Here is a 21,293-nt window from a genome sequence, read left to right as displayed (position 1 = left end):
ATTACATACATTTACAGTCAGTACTCTTACAGCCTCCGTTGGAGCTCTATGTCACTCCAGTATTGTTGGTACTAAGGCTGCTGATGGAAATAGCTGCAGTTACTGGAACTACCCAGGAGAAACACACTTTAATTATAACACTACATGCATCCACAAAAGGAAAGCAAGCTTTTATAAGTAGCTGTACTGAGGACCACTCTAGTGGAATGTGCTTGTTATGTTGGGAATGAGTAGTCAAAGTTATGGAGCTGAGTGGTTGTTATCCTTATTTCTGTATTCTGTATTCTGGAGGATACTTCTAGTGTATCATTTAAATGCTTGAATTCGTTTGGGGGGGACTATGAAGTCTTGGAGCTTTGAGGAGGCACTGATGTACAATAGGAATACAAGTTTTATGTAAAGGATTCTCATAAAAGCATCCAACGAAAATGAATTAGTGAAGGAGGCTAGTAAATCAGTCTGTCATATGTGTGCTTTCTGCCTCTCTCTTAAGGATGAATGGGAAAAGGGTCTTGAGGCTGTCTTGTGAACTACCACCACTAGATTGCTTCAGACCAAAGGACACTACTTCTCATGGTCCTTCTACCTTGAATGTGAACCTTTCTCACATCTGTTGAAGCTAGAGGAGTCGCGAGTCATGCAAATAAGAATATCCTCATAAACAAATGGTTCTTCCTCCGCACTGTTGTTCTGGATCATGGATCAGACAATCAGGTGTATTTCATCTTTGGAGGGCTGCAATTGGAAACTAACATTTATTCACTACACCCTTTGAGTAAACGTGGGGATAGCAGCTCCTATAGAGAAGAGTTCACCATAACGAGCATAGGAGAGGATTGAAGGAAATACAATGTCACCGAGAAGTGATAATTTTGGAACACATAGGAGCTACCTCCGATCTGTAAGCCACAAATGTGACGAGCGACCAGCACAAGAAGTCACTACTTTCTGGCAAAGTAATCGGTCACAAGGATCTTTGCTACTTCTCCTTCAAAGTGAGGGGTGGCCAGTTCATCACTAACAACAAACACTGAGAGGCTAGGTGTCGAAATGACTGCTAGACATTTCCCAGTCTAAGATGGGGCTTGAGATGTAACTTTGCTCCATTAAACAAACAGCTCTGAGCTACCCCACTGTACACAGGAGTTTCTCCTAACTCCGGTTCCACCTTAGAGTTGGCAACTCGGACTTTAAGACGAAGGACAGTCTAAGTGTAAACCGAATCCATGACTGAAGCAGACCTTTGGAAAAGGGGGAAGCAAAAAGCAGAGATTGTGGAAAATACCAAAAAAATAGGTGAATCGGAGGCTGCAAATTAGTGAAGGTAAAGAAAATAGTTGGAGTATCCGGTGGGTGGATGGCTAGAGATGGAGAACAAGATTATGAAGATAGGGGGAATAGATTTCTGTAAATAGTTTAAGCCAACCTAGAGGAAAAATGTTTGCTAAAGTTGTTATTTCAAAATTCCATTAAACATGTTTTTGGAAAAACAACAATAAATAAACACCTAGGGCCAGATGTACGAAAGGATTTTACCCATTCTGTGTCTATGGGAAAAAGCTTTCGTACATATGGCCCCTACTGCGTCACAAAGGCATCCCCTCCAAAATGTCATAATTTCATTGCTAATGTAATTACTGTGTTCAGAATAACTGGGCACCTCACCAATAAGTGATAGATGTGCTAGGGGATCAAGGATAAATGTAATTCATTATATTTAGCAGCCCCCTTGCTCAAGGACAGCACAATCACAGGAGCTGAGAATATCTGCTAGAATCATTTGTGTAGTATTTGCTTGCCTCATATACAGAAGAAATGTTTTTTTTGGGAACTGCCCGGTAACCACCTAAGAAATGGCTCAAATGGTCTTGAAAGCTACAAACCAAGCATATTTATTAGCCTAAAAAAAGTGGTCCTCCTTGCAAGACCACATGATGTGCAATTAGAATTTTTCTGAAAAACAAACCATACATTGATAACATTGAATATTGTAAAAAGAAAACATCACATTACTTTGCCTTTCGTGGTAAATGTATGTTCACATATTTGTATGGACAGCAGTGCATTAACTGTTTTAAATGAATAAATAATAAATTCCTACCGATTTGTGGCTGTTGGCCGATATGCTCTTAATACTGTCTGGATCCCAAATGACCACATCTGCATCTGAGCCAACTGCAATTCGCCCCTTCCTCGGGTACAAGTTAAATATTTTGGCTGCATTGCTGCTGGTGACAGCAACAAACTGATTCTCATCCATTTTACCTGTGGCCTAAAGCAAAACAGATATGTTTAACTTCTTTTTGTTTATAAATGTTTGCAAATCTTCTTTTGACAAAGATACCACAAAGCTATCTAAGAATGAAATATGCAAGCAATGCATCCTGATTCCATAAATGTACTGTGTGTAATATTAAAAAAAATGTATGGCAATTAATAAAACAGGGAAAATTAAATATCCAATATAGTGTAGAATATAGAGATGATCTTCTAGCAGCACATGCCATTCACTCCAAAGTTTTCATCTGGTGGCTATAAGAGAAGAGGGCAGGTGTATGGTGTGTAAAAGAGAACGGCTAAGGGTATCTTTTCTACTAATTTAAAACAGCTTTCAAATCAAATTTAAATTAAAGGGGTCTGGTGAAGATGTTTCCCATAAGGTAGTCCTTTTTGGTGCATGGCAATTAGTTTAAAACTTCCTTTTTCAGATAAATATTGTGCATTTATGTAAAACATAACAGAAAGATATATAGATAACCAAAAAAGCTTACAGAGCATTACACACCTGAAAGTGACATTCTTGATATCATAGCAGTGAACATGTAAGGAGGATGAATCTTTCGGCAAGTGAAGACCCTCCTTCCAGCCATGATCATCATCAAGTGCCCAAGTGAAGAGCCAGTGAGAGCAACCCCATGGGTCCAGCAGCAGATCACCTCCTTAGGCCCCCAGCCCTCACTTTAGGTCAACCCTTCCTCTATACTTCGCCAGGGGTCCCATATCTTAGCAAACTTAATAAGGCAGCCACATATTTCAGCTCCTCAGCTCTCCTGAACTAATCCATATCGGATTCCCACAATTACAGAGTTGGTACAGATGTACGTCCACAATTTATAACAATATCATGCCTTGCCATCATTACTGTCAAGTTACAAAAAAGGAGTGCATATTTATTAAGGGGTTGTTCTCCTCAAATACCTAGGACTACCAATTGATGGGTGAGTACCAAGTCTTCCCCGATAACTGAAGATAGCTTCTGCTCAATACCCCGCCAATACCCCATTGCCCAGGGACGACTCCAAACAGTGTGCAGCGGAATCCTGCTCTGATTACAACCCTGCAGACAGACATTGCTGTCAATTCTCCCCATGGAAAATAGTCTAGTTCTAATGTCCTAAGCCCTGTGCAAAATCTTCTGTTGGATCAAGTGGAATCCAGCCATAATAGCCACCTCCTTGGGATACCTACATGCTTTGCCCCAAACATCATCTAGCAGGTTCCCTAGAGTTTAAAACGTTGAATTTTGTCTTAGAAAGCATAAGATCCTTACTTAAAGAAATATTCTCTTATACAGGCTAAATGGCCCTATCAGCCTGGTGTATCTGGTACAGGCTATTGCCTCGGACAAGGACCAGGCAAACCATCTTTTAGGTCTCTCTTCCAAGGCTTCAAATCTATGAAATGTTATGTTCTGTTGTCTCATCTATTAGTTATCAGGCAGCACTAATCCTACCTTTTCAGCAACATTGTATGAATCCTTAATCCCAGTGTCAGGCCCAAGAAAGGGGTTACTGTAGCAGGTGGATCAATTTAATCAGGCTTGTGGCTTCCACTCCCTGGGCCCTTAAAATGGATGCCCTGAGTTCTGTTTAGGGATTCACTCAAGCTATCTCTCCTCCTAAGGTCTTCGGTCTCAAATCAAAGAGGTCACTCTTCCAACTAGAAGAACTGTCATTGATCTTCCTCGCTTTTCCTGCCATCTGTTCTGCACTTGAGGACCAGGATGTAAACATAAGACCAGATGACATGGTTTCAAAGGCATACTTGTACAGCCATGGAGTTACTCACTCCAGACCTCTGTCAAGTACCTCATTACGGGTGGACGGTGGTGCTCCTTCTTGTCAACAATTCACCTCTGCAGATGGGCTTAGTGTGACCTTATTTTGAAGCAGTTTAGGACCCATTATGTGGGATTCCTCACATACACCTGTTAGCAAACCTGAACAATGATCTTCTTAGGGGTGAATGCTATGCTATCCATAGCTAGATGTGGTACAAATAATATCTTCAGCACAATATCATCTAGTATAAATATTTGTTTCCAAAAGTTGGTCTCCAAAATATTGCACCATTGGAGTTAATAACAGAAAATTCAGATTGGCTAGTATACACAGTTTGAAAATGATCCCCGTGCATGTGGACAGAGGCTCCTGTAAATCTTTGGAAAGAGCTGGCTAAAAGAGCATTGTTAATTTGCCTCTGTCAGTCAAACCGCATTGTTTCTGGGTGTGCCATTAAATGGCAAACAAAGGGCTCAGCAGAACATTGTGTGATATACTCTTTAAAGTAAATTAAGAGTTTGTATTATTTATTTATGATTTTTAGAAAGGCAACGTTAATTCCAATGAAAAACGATAATCACAATTTTTAATGTTCCTATCCTGTACCAACATTGTATTTTGTAATAATATCAGCTCAGTGTGAGAATTTCCATGGTGTTCTGAGGCATCATTGGTTATTGGCCAGTATTATATCTGGGTAACACGAGTATCCCACTCAGTAGTACTCAGTAGTATCTCACTCCTGTTGGATAACTAAGTTACGGCCTTTGGGTACTTGACCCATCAGCTCCCTCAATGTTACTCTCATTAAAAGGAGGTGTGCCGGTCGTTACTTAGGAAAAATATAGGTAATGTGAGAGCTCAGGGCAGGGTAGCACAGCTTTACAAAGCCATGCTCCTCCCAGATCAGGCTACACCAGAGTTTCTCATGGACATGATACTGACAGTCTTTAACTGGAAAGAAAAAGCCCTGAAGAAAACACTGTAGTCCCAGGGAACATCCCTGACTTATGCTACTGTGTGAAGTCTAACTGCTGGGGGGGAATGGGAACATCACAAAATCATGGGGGATTCACCTTTCATATCCATTAAGGTTTATCCCCATTTCAAACCTAAACTTAGTCCAATTAAATAAGGTCTAAGACACCTTAAAGCCCAGAACTTGGCATACTTTCTGTCAGGATCAAGGCTGCGTGCGTTCCAGGTTCCTTCCGAAGGTCCGCTCCGTGGATTTGCGGCGCGTTATGCGCACCACTGGTCATCTCCGCTTGTTCTAAGAATGGCCAGCAGCGTCGTTTGCCCTGTGGTAAAGCTCACATAGCTGCAGGTTCAGGCCATTGGTGGTCAAAATGCACTTATCAGTGCTATTTTATGAAGGGACTACAGTTTCCATGTTTTTAGAGGCAGCAGCCATCTTGGGGTGTGGCTGGCCTATAAAGCCCAGCCACACCCAACCTCGTGGCTCACTATTTTGAAGACTTTGATGCAGTCAGACCTCAAGGGACCTTCCTCTGGAGAAAAGCAGAATTTCTTTAAAGGCAGCTTGGCAGAAACTTGAAGGTTCCTGTTATTCCATTTGGGAATTCAGACACGAGTAGGTCGTACTCGTGGGCGGTAAGGTCGTGAAGAGCCCAAGTCAGAAGGGAGTTGATTCTTCCGAACTTTCAGCATTCCCCTAGCCTAATGAGCATGGCGTTTTGGACCACTTCAGTAAAGCGCTTCAGTTCACGGCAGCAAACGCACTCAGTAAATCGCTTCAGTTCACGGCAGCAAACGCGCTCAGTAAAGCGCTTCAGTTCATGGCAGCCAACGCGCTCAGTAAAGCGCTTCAGTTCAAGACAGCAAACACGCTCCGTAAAGCGCTTCAGTTCACAGCAGCAAACGCGCTCAGTAAAGCGCTTCAGTTCACGGCAGCAAACGTGCTCCATAAAGCGATTCAGTTCACGGCAGTCAACACGCTCAGTAAAGCGCTTCAATTCACGGCAGCAACGCGCTATCGATAAAGCACTTCAGTTCACAATAATAACGCGCATTGACTGGTGCTTCAATCAAAAGGAATAAACGCGCATTGGCATAACGCTTCAGGTCCAGAGGAGAAAAAGGCGATTTGGTCACAATATTTGAAAGCACTTCAGTTCACAGAAAGTAAAGCGCCCTTGGCTCAATACTTAAAGCGCTTTTCATGTACAGGAGAACATTTATCCAAAAAGGGTTTCAAAGATAAAGAAATCACAGTTTCGTTGTTTTAGGATGCATGATATGTGAGATACATATTAAGATGCTTTATATTGTTTGAAAAGACCTCTTTAAGTGTTTTACGAGTCTTCTAAACTGAGATTTAATGTTTAGAGTTTTATCAATGCATAAGTGGTTCTATGATTGATATTTAAGAGAGTGTCCATGGTCTAAAACTCTGGTCTTCTTGGGACTCTGAGGTCTCAGTTCATTCTGGTGTTGTGATTTACAGAAGGGGCTATTGCCCAAGCACAAAGAGTATCAGTCTGGTATTATGGAGATGCATGTACGCAAAGGCTCTAATGGTGAACTAGATTGTCATTAATGAGTATATGCATGCTTGTTCTAACCTTTTCCTTTTCAGATCTCTCTCCCAGCTGTTCCCTACCTTAATTCCCTTCCCCCGCCTGGCTTCATCATAAGTGCTATTAAAGCTTTCTGAGTCGATGATGCCGGGAGGTGGGCCTTCTTGCTCAGCAGCGTGCAGATCCCAAAGAAAAGACACTGTGACACTTTCTCAATCACATGCCATTTCTGCTCTCTGGGCAACAATCTGCGACTGACAATAACAACAGGATATGCACTACCCTTCCCATTAGATTGAGTGGGGTTAGCTACAAACTGATTGTCTGAGACCCAATCTGTGCCCTCACTCTAAAATTCACTTCTAGAGATGCCACTGGCATTTACCCCAGTGCTTGTCTTTTTTGAAAGACAAATATTTTATTACACAGAATACAAAATACTACACACTACAATAATGCTTGAGTACCCTCCTTACAGGGGTACCTTGGGTGGGCACCTATTAATTGCAGTCTTTATTTCTTCCGGGCAGTCAGGATGACACTGCATGAACAGGCAGTGTCGCGGTCACACCCTTCACCAGCACACAGAGGGTCCCACTGGCAGTTCCCTGCTTCAGTCGGGCCAGCCTGTCGGGCACACAAGTTACAGTGCCTTGGTGGTGACAATAGGGACAGAATATGGAGACCAGATGGCACACTTCAGCTATGCCACAGTTCTTCCAAGAAAGCTTTTCAGATCAATCTGCTGTCTTAACTGTATTGATCACTCAGGTTGCAAGTCTTTGTTCGACAGACCCGTGCACAAGAGTCATTTGCTACAGCTTCTTCCAACAGTCCACTTCTTCTGCTAGAATGGTGCTTTCCTTCCCTCTCCCTAAGGCAAGGCTCCTTGGGTCCCAGGACAAGTCAGCTGTTATTTCTTCAAACTGGACTTCAGGTGATGTCCTCTTACCTCAAGGGAACTGGCTATCTAACACATTACAGCCCTTAGTTGAATAGCGGTCCTCTGAGTACTCTGTGGAGCACTTTCTCCTCCGCTAAAAAGAACTTGGAACTGGAACCACAAGTGGGACAACCCCTCCCACTTTTAGACTGAGTTAGCAACCAATGTATGTGGGGCTTCAATCTGCCTATTCAGCAGTGGTTTAGGTTGGTTCCCTTTTCATGTGCCCTTCCCAGGCTGCCTTTCACACTCTGCATTTGTCCTGAGTGATGCTCCTCACAGCAGGGTTGTCTCCAGACTGGAGCACACAAAACAGAGGCACAAAGAGGTGTGAGCTGTCTGCTCCTTCACTGTTAACAGCCACATCTGGTAGTGATCAGGAAGAGAGACAGAGGGCTGCTCCCCTTCACTACCACCTTGACCACAGATACTTTAGTCTCATGGTTCACCACTGCCATCAACCAAATTGTAGTTCTAGGAAGACTAGTCAGTAGCTCTCTGCATTAGTAGAGTCCTAACTGAATTTCTAAATGAAAACATGTCTCTTCTTTTCTCACTTCAGTGCCTGAGTTCCCTCCATCCAGTCTCAGGATTGTCAGCAATACTCTTCCACTGGCTGATAAAACAACCTAATTTCCATCTTCTGCTCAAGAGCAGCCAAGGACTTCCAAAATAGAACCCACAGTCATGTATCATCTGGTTCACTCATGCACCCATATACTGCCCAGAGGCTGTTGGCACTAGGATTCCAGGTTCACTGTAAGTAGAACATTGGGTGAGTAGACCAGTATCCTGCCACCGCTGCATTACACATATGAAACGTGACAAGAGCAGTGGTCCAGCTGTCACTATGAAGGGTTTTGCTTTTTGCCACCTCCAGGTACAGAACCTCTCATAAGTCAAGGTTGAGCTTAGACTTCTGTGAACACACTGCATTAGTGTGAGCCTGGGGCCAAAATCCAAACTTTAGGATACCAGATACACACAGTTCAACACATCTGGGCATCATGCAGGGGACAGTCCCATCCCAATAATAACCAAACTGACACATGATTGCCTTTGTGATGAGTTTAGTTTTCCTGAAGCTAAACCTAACCAAAACAGAATGCCTGTTATTTGTCAAGAGCAACAAACGAGAAATAATAAAAACCCGGTTCAAAGACATTAACCTTGATGAATACAACCCCAACATTCAGTGAATGTCTAGTCACTTGGATTCACTTTGTACGGCAACCTAACCCTCAAGGAAAACATTAACAAAAAAACAAAATGGCCTAGTACCAGCTCCCTCTTCTAAAGAAAGTAAATCATTTTTTTCCAGAAAACTACTTCGGAACAGCTGTTCAAGCCCTTCCATTGTGTCTGGATGGTGGTAACTCCCTGCTTCATGGCCTTCCAGTCCCTACATCGGCACTTCCTAAAGGGATCAGACATTTTGCAGCACATTTCATCCAAGGCCAGGAGAAATATGATTGCATCACCCCTCTCCTGATGGAACTCCATTGGCTCCCATTGCAAGCCCTCACCATCTTCAAAACTTGCAGCATCATTTAAAAAGCCACCATGACCTGCAATCCTACTTTTCTTACGGCCAAGCTCACCATCTCAAGAGGCTCTCATCACACCTGCAGCCAGCCCACACTCAGACTGGAGACTAAGAAGTGTTAAAAAAACATACAGTGGGCCTTTTCCATCTGTGCACACAGGATCTGGAACAACTTCCCTGTATCCACAAGAACCACCTAAATGCCTCGTCAGTTTAAGCTTCTTTAAACAATGTTACATCACAATGCAGTACAATTCAATAACAAGCTACTTCTTCCATCGCTGATTTAGCATATGCTTGCCTTTGACTTGAGCTCAAGATGCTATCCGCAGCTTCCCTAGACTGGTGCACCTCCCTGGTCTTATGGAAGGGGATGGCGTTCTCATCTATGGACAGTGCGTACATTTAGTGTCTATAGTGAGGAGATCAACCACCAATTTCCTCACTTGAGATCCTACAGGGGAATGGGCTGCAGGGATTCCTAAATATAGCTCTTATGCCTAATTCCCTGGCAGACTTGCAGAAGAGAGGTCAGCACCCACCCTGGACAAAGGCAGTGCACTATTCAGTGCCCCGAACCGATACAGTGGCTCCGCATGTCCTTGCCTACTTACTCCTCTAACACTGGAGCACATGGCCCTCTGTTTCTTATGAGTCCAGGGCTTCTCTCTTCCTCAGAGTGATACAGATAGGACTGTTCTGGGGAGCACCATCTCCTGTTTGAGGTGTGCCCATCTGGACTACTCTCAGGGTGCAGAGCACCAACCTCTTGAGTTGTTTTTGTGTACTCCAGCATGTTTTTAAAACGTAGAACTGTCTATCCTTCAAAAGCATTTGTATAGTAACAACAGTATTCATCTATATTTTAGTATAAACACACTACTGAGACATCCATGTTAAAAATCTAGGACAATGTACTCAGGGAGGTATGGATGGACTCAGGGCTGGGTTTATGGCTGTGCGACCAGCCCTGTGCTGGCTCTGACCCCTCGCGTGGCTGTGTTTAAAAATATCTTATAGGTTTAAAAGCCCCCACTGCAGAGTTCCTTGGGAGATGGACACTTTGCAGGCAACAGTGAAAATGTCAAGTTAAGATGATTAATGTTCTTGCTGGAGAGCGATCAGAGATTTGTCTAGTGGCGGTTTTGACTCATCATAAAGTAGCTAAGAGGGCTAATATGTCTTTTGCAAAGAATATGTACCATGCAGATCACAGAACTGTATTTTATGTGAATAACCTTGTGGGTTACTTTTGTTACCTGCAGTTTGTAAGTTACAATCCTAATATAGCACAGTAGCCTATGATCTGCCATCTTAGAGCTGCATGCAAACTGCAAGGCATAGGTTTGGAACCTTATGTTTTCCCCAGTATTTAATTATACTAATGATGTTAAAAAGGTTTTATATGGGTAGAAAAACATTCTTATTAGTAAAGCCAACCTCAACCATTGGGTTACGTTTTAGATATTGAGGTTGTGCTTCTATAAACCAAGCACTGTTAAAATATACTGCACGCCTGTATGGATGCTATGGGAGTCCTACATCTTGTAGTCCTCATTGTCTTCTGTAACATTCCCTCTAGGCCGATTTACACATTTGTATGATTCATTGTCTCGGTATAATGTGTGTGTGATGTAAAGTGTTCTGACACCCTACACTGATATGAGCAGTGAAATAAAACGAATTAAAGGGCATGTGAGAAAGGGACTATGGAGTGATGTGAGGCACTGTTGTGGAGAAGGTCATTGGGGGCACCAAAAAAGATTGTTACACTTGGTGCCACCAATGCTGAAGCCGGCTCTGCTCGGACTTGTCGCCCATTAACTGTAAAATGGCCGACAATTGGGGAAATGGAGCACACCATTCTGACTGATTCAATTCCTTCTTTGTTGATCAGAAACCATGGGCTATTTTGAACTTTTTGTCCGAATTTTGGAATGCGGGTTTTGATATCCCAAAAGTAATCTTAGACATCTGCGCTTTAGAATACTAAAATAATCCCTTCAGTTTACAATACTAAAGAGCTTTGCTTGATTCTTTAGTTCCATGCCAATGACAGCCAGCATTATATCTCAGCCTTAGGTGTGAGAGGAATAGCAACACGTGACTATACTACTTAACATCAACACCACAATATTGTGGCATACTAATATAGACAACAGAATACCGAGGGACTAAATAATGAAATGTAAGTGCATATAGAGAAGAATAGATTTACTATTCTTAACTCCACATCTATGTACCTTGAAGTTATATGTCCGTGTAGGCACATATAGGTATATATATATATATATATATGTACACATATGTGGAGTTAGGTACAATCTAGACTTACTTACATGTTGATATTTTATTTTCAATATTATAACCTCAATATTCTGTCCCATTGATATTGATGATTCAGTATTCGGCAGCGCACCACAGCACACTGCCTCTCACAACTACAATCACAATGCTGGGAAAAAATGTGTCAATGACCAATCCAGAGACCGAGCAAACAAGAGGAGATAAACAGGAAAACTATAGTGATATGTGTATAATACCTCAGGAGAAAGTTATACATCTTGGATCTACCATGGATAAATGCTACTCAAATTAACTAGCTAGTTGGAAAAGGATTTCTGTTTACACATTCTGGCATATAATCTCTTTCATCCCCAGAGAATCTAGAACCGTTTCCGTGGGCCTGTTGATCATTTCTCCCCATAGACTACTGCAATACGCTATACAGGGATTATCCAAAAAGAATATGTGCCACTTTGGAAAGTTGTCCAGTCAGGTGCTAACCTGAGACAACTATGAGAGTCTCATTAAGGTTAGAAACAAGAGTCCTGGGTCAGGACCAGATTATCTCTATAAAACTGGATTTTGTGTCAGTTGACTAAAAGGGGAAACCACTCTACACTTCTCTGGGGCATACAACTGTGATCCATACTAGCTCTGCGGAGGGACAATTTACCAAAATACCAAAGACTAAAGGCCTCATTTACAATTTGGTGAATGGGATACTCTGTAGCAAACCTGACAGATGTGCCATCTACCCTATCACAGGGCTTTATAGCCTACTGCACTTGTAATATGGCGGACTGGATATTGGCCACGTTTTGACAGACTTTGACGATCTCTAAATAAGGTCCAAAATTTGTCAAAAAGTCACATCAAATTTTTTCAGCCTAAGGGTCAAACCTGGAATGGACTTGTCTAGCAACTAGGAGACGCCCCCTCATCACTCTCTTTCTTTGCCACCAGACAGGCCCTCATTCTCATCAGCCTATTACTCCCCAGCCGGGTACAAGTGGGAGTTTGTGTCTGGATCAGGATCAAGATCCTGCACCAAATTAGATAGGTAAAATGTGACAACATGTTTGTGGGGAAAATGTAGTATTCAGAGTTTTGCAACTCAGAATGAGGAAAGCATGCAATATTACTATGCAATCATACAATCAATCTGTGCACACTGGCTATCTGGGTCTGTCTACACAGTCCATCAACTTGCTTTCCCTTTCCTCTGGGAAACCTACAATTATCCCACCTCCACCGGGCTCTCTAGGCAGTGGTGCCCACCAGCTCCCTGCACTCAGAACATTTACCCTCACATCAATAGCAAGCTAGTCACTGCTCCAATCCCTCTGAGCTAGGTTTCCACTATACAACATCACATACATTCATTCAGACACTACACTTACCAGTCTATTCAATCGAAGGGAAGACTGCAACAATATTAATTGTGAGCTCATTACATCTCAGCACAGAGTCTAGTGGCGAGACAGCTCAACTCGCTATCTCGCTTAGAAGGGAGCACCAGAACACTATCTGCTTTCCTTGTAGTATCATTATATGATGTAAGGGTTTAAGCGCTTTGAGGCCCTGCGAGGAGCTGTCAATGTATGGAGCCTGCAGCAGTTCGCTAGACATCAAACACATATGTCTGTTTGTTCCATTTTCTCTAAATGTTCTTGAATAACTGCAAATTAATTGTAAATGAAATTCATGAGCCCCCAGGCTCAGAGGTGTGGCAGTGATTTTATCTGATGAGATCTGCAGTTAAACAGTTTAACATAATCCAAAGCATGCATTGAGCCCTGGGGGGCTGACCAGTGAATAAAAAGGCAACAGATCCAAAAGGGGTCACATTAGTTAGCACAAAAAGATCATTTAGAACCATAACAGAGGGAAGGAGTTTTCCAAATACTTCAGTGTGAAGCTTTAAAAGCATATAAAATGCTTCATTAATTGCTTCTCAGTCATTTTATACACTTGTTCAGTTCCTTTTTAGAGAATTATCAGTCTCTTATTCCTAGTGTCTCCTTTGAATCTAATGTTCATAACTAATATTTGAATAATAGTTTGAGCTTTTTTGAATTTGTTAAATGCTGTTCTTTATCCCTGGTGAACAGTGCAGTTTTTCACGTGTTTAAACACAGTTTGTGTCAATTCGTTCTTCCATCCCTACAAAGGGTGTCAAGTGGTTCTTAAATCACTATCCTGAACTCTCTCAATGGAAGGTCGTGTACCCTTTTAGAGGGTATTTAGGTCTGCCTAGTGAAAGGGACCTTTTACAGAGTCAAGATCGCTTCACCTTTTGAGTGAAGCAGACAGACTGACTGACAACAATTCAGCACATCCCTCCTTGCCCACTAATATAACAGTGAGAGGTATTACCTCGCTTGAACAGTGAATGGCCTGTTGGCTTAAACAGGTTGAGGATGTTCTGCTGCTGTTGCTTATGTATGTGGGTCTCAGCTAGAGCTGGGTGGTAATGGGAGATTCGACAAATATTGAAAGATTTTTTGACCTCCAACCTCATGCTTTCCCCCCTCATTTAGAGGTTGGTGGTTTTACGACTGGAAAGCTGCCGCTGAGTCTGCCATCAGCAAACCCCTCTGATGGGGGCACCCGCTTGAGGACATATTGACAGAAGGGCCACTCTTTTGAGGGCTGCTATTCCTGTGTCATGTTTTCTGGTTTTGTTCCTATCCAGGACCCCCATGCACACCTTGACTTTCACAGACATGAAAGGTGCAAGCATGTGTCACATCCACTAAAATTGCAAGTGAGGAGATACAAACACCTAAAATGGGACAATGTTTCAATCCCAGCAAAATAGATCAGTTGATTAAAGTACCTGCTGCAGAAGAGTGTGTACTTTCCAGATGACAGTTTTCAGTCCAGGGTAGACAGTTTAGAGGGTTCAGGCAGAAGCTACAGACTCCGTGTATAGCCTGCAGCTCACATGCTGCAATCCTTTAAGGAAGGCTCGGCTGGTTGATTTATGGTGCATCAATTTGTGTGCAAGCAGCTGGTCATGTGTTCCAATCCCATTACTGTAACTCCTGAGTTAATACATCTTTTTCTGAGATCCGCTTGCCATCTGTTTAAGCTTTTATAGCGTCCGCTCAGGCTTTCGTTGAAGCTCTATAAAATGAGTGCCACTGCCTTTAGCTGTGATTGCCCAATTGGTTCAGTTTAAATGAACCAAGAGTACAAGTGCCAGAAGGCATTAGCCTAGGTGTAGGAGGGAAATATTGTCTCTGGTGACATTGAATCATTTGGTGACCCTATTCAAAGGGTTTTACAGAACAGCCATGACTGCCAATATGTGTTTCACTGTAACCAGAGCTGTACATGCCAGAGAAGGGGCTTTGCCCAAGCAGCCACTGAATAAAAGGCCTTCAGATCTGTGTTTCCATGCTCCATTCTCCTTGTTCTAAACCCTACAGTGTACATGTAGCTTTCCTTCATGTAGAGGCACATGTGGTTTAATTAATTGGGATGTTAACCCCACATCCCACTTTTCAATAATTGCTCAGGTGTGGTTATCGTCAACGCACAAGAGTTGACGGGTCACCAGTGCATGTAAATCTTATAAAGCAATGGTGGTCGGGCCCGGTATCCGACCTGATTTGAGGAGACAGTGAGGTCTATCCTGATATGTTGGTTGTATTTTGAATAGTGGTGAAGAGTGGAGACTCTGAGTCCACCATATTGCAGGCCTTAGATATCATGGAGGATCAGGATTGCTTGCTGGGCCTAGTGTTCGTCAGAGCAGTCTCAGTTTCTCCGTCTGCCCTGATGCTTGATTGACAGGCATGGAGTAAGTTGTTTGCTTGCATAAAGGATCAAAGTTGTTTTGCAAGTTCATGTTCAAGGATCTTAATGAGAACCGTTTTTATGGATTATGTTTGTTCTTCAGGACTGGGTAGTGCACCTCCATGCATAGGCATCAAAATACTGGAATGCAAGCTCAAAGGTCTCCATCCTCCTGCAGCACTTCCTGTGCTTCTTCTAATCGAACTGCCTGTACACAGATGGCTGACTGGGCTCCTTCCTTTCCGTTGGTGAAGGAAAGCTCAATGAGCCAAAGAAAAGTAAATAAGGTTGTTTATGTTTCTCAATTTTATTTCAGATGATTGGGATTACCTTTTTCAAAAAGCATGGGGAGGACTCTAGACAACCATCTCTATACAGGCAGCTCGATAAGAAGATGCACAGGGAGCATCATGCAGGTTGAAGCTGGTTTTATCACCCAAATATGCAGAACAGTGGCGTAACAAAGCCTTTCCGAAGCCCCCATTTTGCGGGGGCCCCAGACCACCAGGGGCCCCCTCAGCACAGTACCCTGGCTTGAGAGCACCTGAGTGAGTTCGGAGAGGGTCCCCTTCATGTACATTGCAGGGGGCCCTCAGGTTTTGTTGCGCCACTCATGCGGGAGGCTGCCACTGCTTTCACAGTGCCCCCTATTTGCCCACTTTGTGGATGTCGAAAGGTGGCCAGCCACAGAGAGCTCCCTTTGAGGGTCAGCTGTGTTAAATATAGCTAAAGGAACATTCTGGTGTTCCCAATGTTCTACTCTAAGTGCTGAGTTACTACCTTGCAAGCTTGTTCACTCCGAAGTAACTCATGAATGTACAACCAAGTGCACTCATTTTCAGGTGAGAATGCCTCTTCCACTGGATTAAAGTCACCGGTGCCGATCCAATCAGAGGAAACGATGTGTGGTCACCAATCCAGTGGGGTCGTCTTCGGGCAGCACTAAGAACCATTTCTAGGGTGACCAAGAACTTCTGCACATAATTATTGGCCTGACCGCTTCCCAATAATCTCTTGTGAAAGACCTCTGTGAGTGTGGACATTTGGGGTATTCCTCATGGACAGGACAAGGCCTTGGGCCTTGTTTACCGGGCTTCCTGGCACTCTGAAGTTCATACTGCTCATTGACACCTCACCCACAATGATCATTTATTGTCCTTGTGAACCCTCTTTCTGGAAGTGAAAATCCTACAGAGATGACAAATGCTTACGTGAGGACTATAGCCCAAGAAAATGAGTTTGTATGTGGACAGCTGTCAGGAACAGTACTTCACTAATGATGCACTGCTACAAGCTTTGAACAATACAAGATAAGAAAAAGTGGGTAGGAAAATGAGGAAAGGAAAGGTTGTTCTTTCATCATCTCATGCAGAATATTGAGAAAGTAAATATGTGGTTTTACATTCAAAGAATTTACAACATAAAATTGCAACATAAAGCAGGAGTATGAGAGGACCAATTTCACACCACAGTTTGTGCTCATGCATTAAATTTTTAACTGCAATAAGTAAATACAAAGCCAATGGGCCTCGCGTTTTGGCTGCCAATGCAGGTATGTTGGTTTTGTGAATACTTTTTACTGATGATTTTCAGTATGGGCAAAAAGAATAGCTTTTTATTACTGGTGTGCAGCATGGACAAAAAAAGGAAAAAAAGTGCAACCACGTGAGTGTATGCGTTGTGATGCTACAGCGGCCCAACAAGACGACATATGACTATGAATGGAACTATGACTATGAATATGTATTTATATAGCACACTATCGCCTGGGTGTCTTGGAGCTATGAAAACTATATTGACTGCAACAAGGTCAGCCAACAAACACACTCCAAAAGAAAAGCTTTGAGACCTTTTTTAAAATTCAGTAAATTTGGTTGCGACCGAAGAGAGAGGCGAAGCTTGTTCCATATCTTGGCTGCTGCCACGAGAAGACTCTGTCCCCACAATTGGTTGTCTTCGTTCTTGGAATATTAACCAGATATTGCTGGTTAAACCTAAATTATGAGCTGGCATATGCCATTGGAATTTACCTGCCATGAATTCTGGACAGCCTAATAAAGTATCTTTTTGGACTAGAACCACAGCATATTAACAGTTCTTGGAGCTTATGAAATTAGAAATGAAGGCACATTTTGCACAATTTGTAAGCTTTACTCCAGGGCTTTCGGTGGGGCCAGATAGACAGCATTATAATAATCCAAAAAGGACGGTTTTAGTGCTGTTATGACCAAAGGAAGCAGATTTTCTTTTTAGGAAAGGGAGCACGTTCATTATGCATGTTTGCATGCAGCAGTGGGTGGGAATTTGAGGGGGGAGCAGAATAAGAGAGAGCAGGAGAACCAATACACTCCCAATGAGTGCTGAAAGAAAAATAAACAAAAGTAGTTCCCTTAATGTGATTAGTGGAAGGATACCAGCCATGCTATCAAAAGGATGGTAATGAAGTTATGCTCCAGAGAAAGGACTAAACAAGAAGAGGAAGGAAATTTGATCAAATAAAAAGTAATCACATGAAATTGGCAATAAAATTAACCAATGGTAGGCAAAAGCGTGACCCAAAGCCCACTAAAAGTATTGGTATTGTTTACAATATATCTTTGACAAAAGACAGTTAAAAGATGTTTGCAGGCAAGCCTACATTTCACTTCAGGCTCAAAATGACCAAGTCCTTAATCCCAGAAATCATTTTCCTACCCTAAATCACACTTATAACATCATAAATATTGTCTTTCTAGGTCTACTGGTGGATTCATGGTCATGTCTGAGGGGTGGGGTTGCTCCTTAAGAATATGGTGGACACATACCAATTTGTACATTTGTGAGGATACAAAATCAATGCAAATTGCTTTTCATATTCAATGTACACACTTATCTGTATTCCAAAAAATGATGAAACATTGGGGGTGAAAAAGATCAAAGATCCTCATATCTTCAGAGGCCTAAGGGGAACAGATTACCCTAAATGGAAAATATTTTTAATGTAAAGAAAAAAAGAAAAAGGTTAAGATGCCTTAGCCTTAATCAGGAATTGGAAGACATAGAGCCCACAGACAATCCTCTGATTTAGAGTTAGTTGCACTACACACCTATTAGAGGTTTTTGACTCCCAAAACAAGAGCACATTTATGAAAAAAGGTACAAGGAGGGGCAGAGGAAGGGTATAAGGTCTATGAATTCATATGCCCTGCAATGCACACATTAAGTGGAGACAAACCAGGTCCCTCTTCTTTCCCCAGAGAACATAATTAATTCATCAATATTCAGGAATATAGCATCAAACCAAAGAGATCAATACCTGCTCACACAAGCTTGCTAATGACCCAACCAAATGTGTGGTCAGAGTTTAGTTACAATTCCACTGAGTGTCCCCATCACAGCCATAGCCTCCTCTGAGGAGCCTTTTGTTTGACACTGTGAGATGCTGGTCTATGGGAACCTTATACAGTTTGCAGCCAGGCTCACATTACTATAGAAGGCATCACAGTTATAGAGTCACAGTTATGAGCTCTTCGTTCCCCTAGCTCTGGTAGCAGCTGTTTACAACATAAGAAACAAAATCACTCACTACAGACTTGTCCCAGACAATGGTCATTCTTTCTTCAATTCCATTCACTCCCTCCGGAATCAGAGTAAAGTTATCTTTTCCGATGGCTTTCTGTGCTGTGCTGTACGAACAGTGTCCACTTCCTGTCACCTGCAGGTCTCCACTGTAGATAAAAATATGGCATATGTGGATTTTATATAAAACATTCCAATTAAATTTAAAAGCAGGTTTATTTTTATTTGCGTCTTTGGCACTGCATGGTGACCATGAAACCAAAGAACCTCAGGCTGCATTCTATTTCACTGTTTAGCTTGCTCACATCATTACAGGGACCAATCACATTGAAATCAGCAGTGCACTTAATTTCTTCTTGAAAAAGGAAGGTCCAGCCCAAACTGCTGGAGAACGCCTCCTGTGAACAGGAATCCAAGCATCTCCAGACATGTCTCAGCCTTGCTTGGTCTAGTGGTAACATTTACTTTGGGATCAGTTCTGTCTAAGTTAGTCATCTTTAATGGCAACGGTTTGCCCAGACATGCTGATGAGACGCTTCAAATCCAAAACACAACTGTTTCCTGCACAGAGGGAGCCTGCTATAGAAGTTTGGCGTATACTTTCGGATATCTTTTGGGTCAGGAAGAAGGTGAATTTGCATGTGTTGGCACTGGTCTGTAATGGCACAGATAATTTAAAACTCAGTGGAGTGGACGAGATTTAGGTGTTTTGAACCGCTGTTTTTGTTATGTCTAAGTAGACATCACAACTAGATTAAAGAGATGCATGCATAACACATTTCAAGACATGTATGCCAGATCACTTTATGTAATTTGGATTGAGCTAATTCTAATACATAATTTAATGGAGCTTTGGTTAGTTAAAGAACGATTTAGGCCCTCAGTACGACTTTGGCGGTCTTGCTAGAAGCCCGCCAAAGCCGCGGGCACGACTATACCGCCAGTGCTGGCGGTATATGTGGCTCCCTATTATGACTTTTCCGCTGGGCCAGCGGACAGAAACAGTGTTTCCGTCCACTGGCCCAGCGGAAAAGTCACATCAACATTGCAGCCGGCTCATAATAGAGCCAGCGGCAATGTTGATGTGCAGCAGGTGCAGCAGCACCCGTCGCGCATTTCACTGCTCGAAATTCGGGCAATGAAATGCGCAATGGGGCTGTGGCTGGGGCCCCTGCACTGTCCATGCCAAGTGCATGGGCAGTGCATGAGCCCCCAGGGGCACCCCGAGTCCCCCTTACCTCCAGCTTTTCTATGGCGGTGTTTACCGCCATGGACAGGCTGGCGGTTGGGGGTTATGACCGTCAGGTGGAAGCCTGGCGGTATGTTGGAGGGGCCGGCGGTAGGGCTGTGGCTAATGCGCTACGGTCATAATCCACTGACGGTACACCGCCAGCCTGTTGGCGGTGTTACCGCCGGCCGCCAGGGTCGTAATGAGGCCCTTAATGATGTCACCCAATGAGCATGCCCTTACACACACCAAAGAGACACAAAAGGCAGACTGCACAGTAAAATGTACATTAACATGAATATTCATAAAACATAAATAAAGATGTGCAAGGAGCAAAATGAACCAACGCCAATACATGCAACTCAAGGGCTAGGCCGTTTCATAATTATGAAAGTCGGTCTGCCCTTCCAGATGCATTGCACCAACAACAAACAACATGAACAGGCACATCAAGACACACATTATCACCTATAACCAAGCATATCATCAATGACATCTTCTAGCGCTAATCCATGGGTGGTAATGCAGAAATGCTATAGTGCCAAAGTGGTGAAACATCTGCCTAAGCCATCATCACTTAAATAGTTTAGAGTGCTGAAATAATCAGCAACCAGCTGTATGCAAAGATAAGCTGAGAAACCCAAGACACAGGATGGCACATCTTCCATACTCCAGGGTTTATTTTGATGTACACTATTTAGCCCTGCATTGCGGTTTTCTGTTGTGTGTAATCCAGATGAACTAAATAAAAAGGCTTATAACTTCCGAAAAAATGTTCTGGAATGTTTATTGCTGTGACAAAATAACCTTTCAAAACATTTTTCTCAACAATGTTTATTAAGGCGTGCTTTCCCTAGTTTTGCATTTGTACTACATTGCGGAAAATAACGTCTGAAAATAAACTTGACAAAGAAAAGACCCACTTTTGGTAGTTTGATGAATATAACTTTATTGGGTTCTGATATTTACACCAGGGTTCTATGTCTCAACCTCTATTGTGAAGCTTGGATGTCGTTTAGGGATATCTTTGAAATCTCATTTCGGTGGCAGCGCTTCTATCACCGTGACTGCCATACACTTTCACACAATTGCTAGGGATAATGCACTAGACCAAGAATTAGTTATGAAATGCATCTGAATGTTAAATAATTTGCATTCGTCCATATTTTCCATTGTAAACCAAACTGCCCATGCTGTTCTGGTCTTACCCAAATATAAAATAATATCCCACTGGAATACTCACTATCTTCTAGAATATTCTTAAAAGTGGCAGTGCATCTAATTTGTCCTAATATTGTATTTATTTTATTTATTTTTTAAGTGTGAT

General features: G+C 42.6%; 1 protein-coding gene across 2 annotated transcripts in view; it reads right to left on the bottom strand.

The window, feature by feature from the left end:
• The window catches only part of LOC138295405 (dihydropyrimidinase-related protein 1-like), a 141,627-nt gene that overhangs the window by 28,929 nt on the left and 91,405 nt on the right, over positions 1 to 21,293 (bottom strand). For both annotated transcript variants that reach the window (XM_069233673.1, XM_069233674.1), the window contains exons 10-11: positions 18,746 to 18,887; positions 2,102 to 2,272 (exon numbers count right to left, since the gene is read on the bottom strand). In XM_069233673.1, the coding sequence (XP_069089774.1) occupies positions 2,102 to 2,272; positions 18,746 to 18,887 (313 nt within the window). The remainder of the gene's footprint in view (positions 1 to 2,101; positions 2,273 to 18,745; positions 18,888 to 21,293) is intronic.

This window comes from Pleurodeles waltl, chromosome 5, assembly GCF_031143425.1.
Source record: "Pleurodeles waltl isolate 20211129_DDA chromosome 5, aPleWal1.hap1.20221129, whole genome shotgun sequence".
Taxonomy (NCBI): Eukaryota; Metazoa; Chordata; class Amphibia; order Caudata; family Salamandridae; genus Pleurodeles; species Pleurodeles waltl.
Note: the sequence above shows the minus strand (reverse complement) of the source record. Positions and strands in the feature narration are given on the sequence as shown.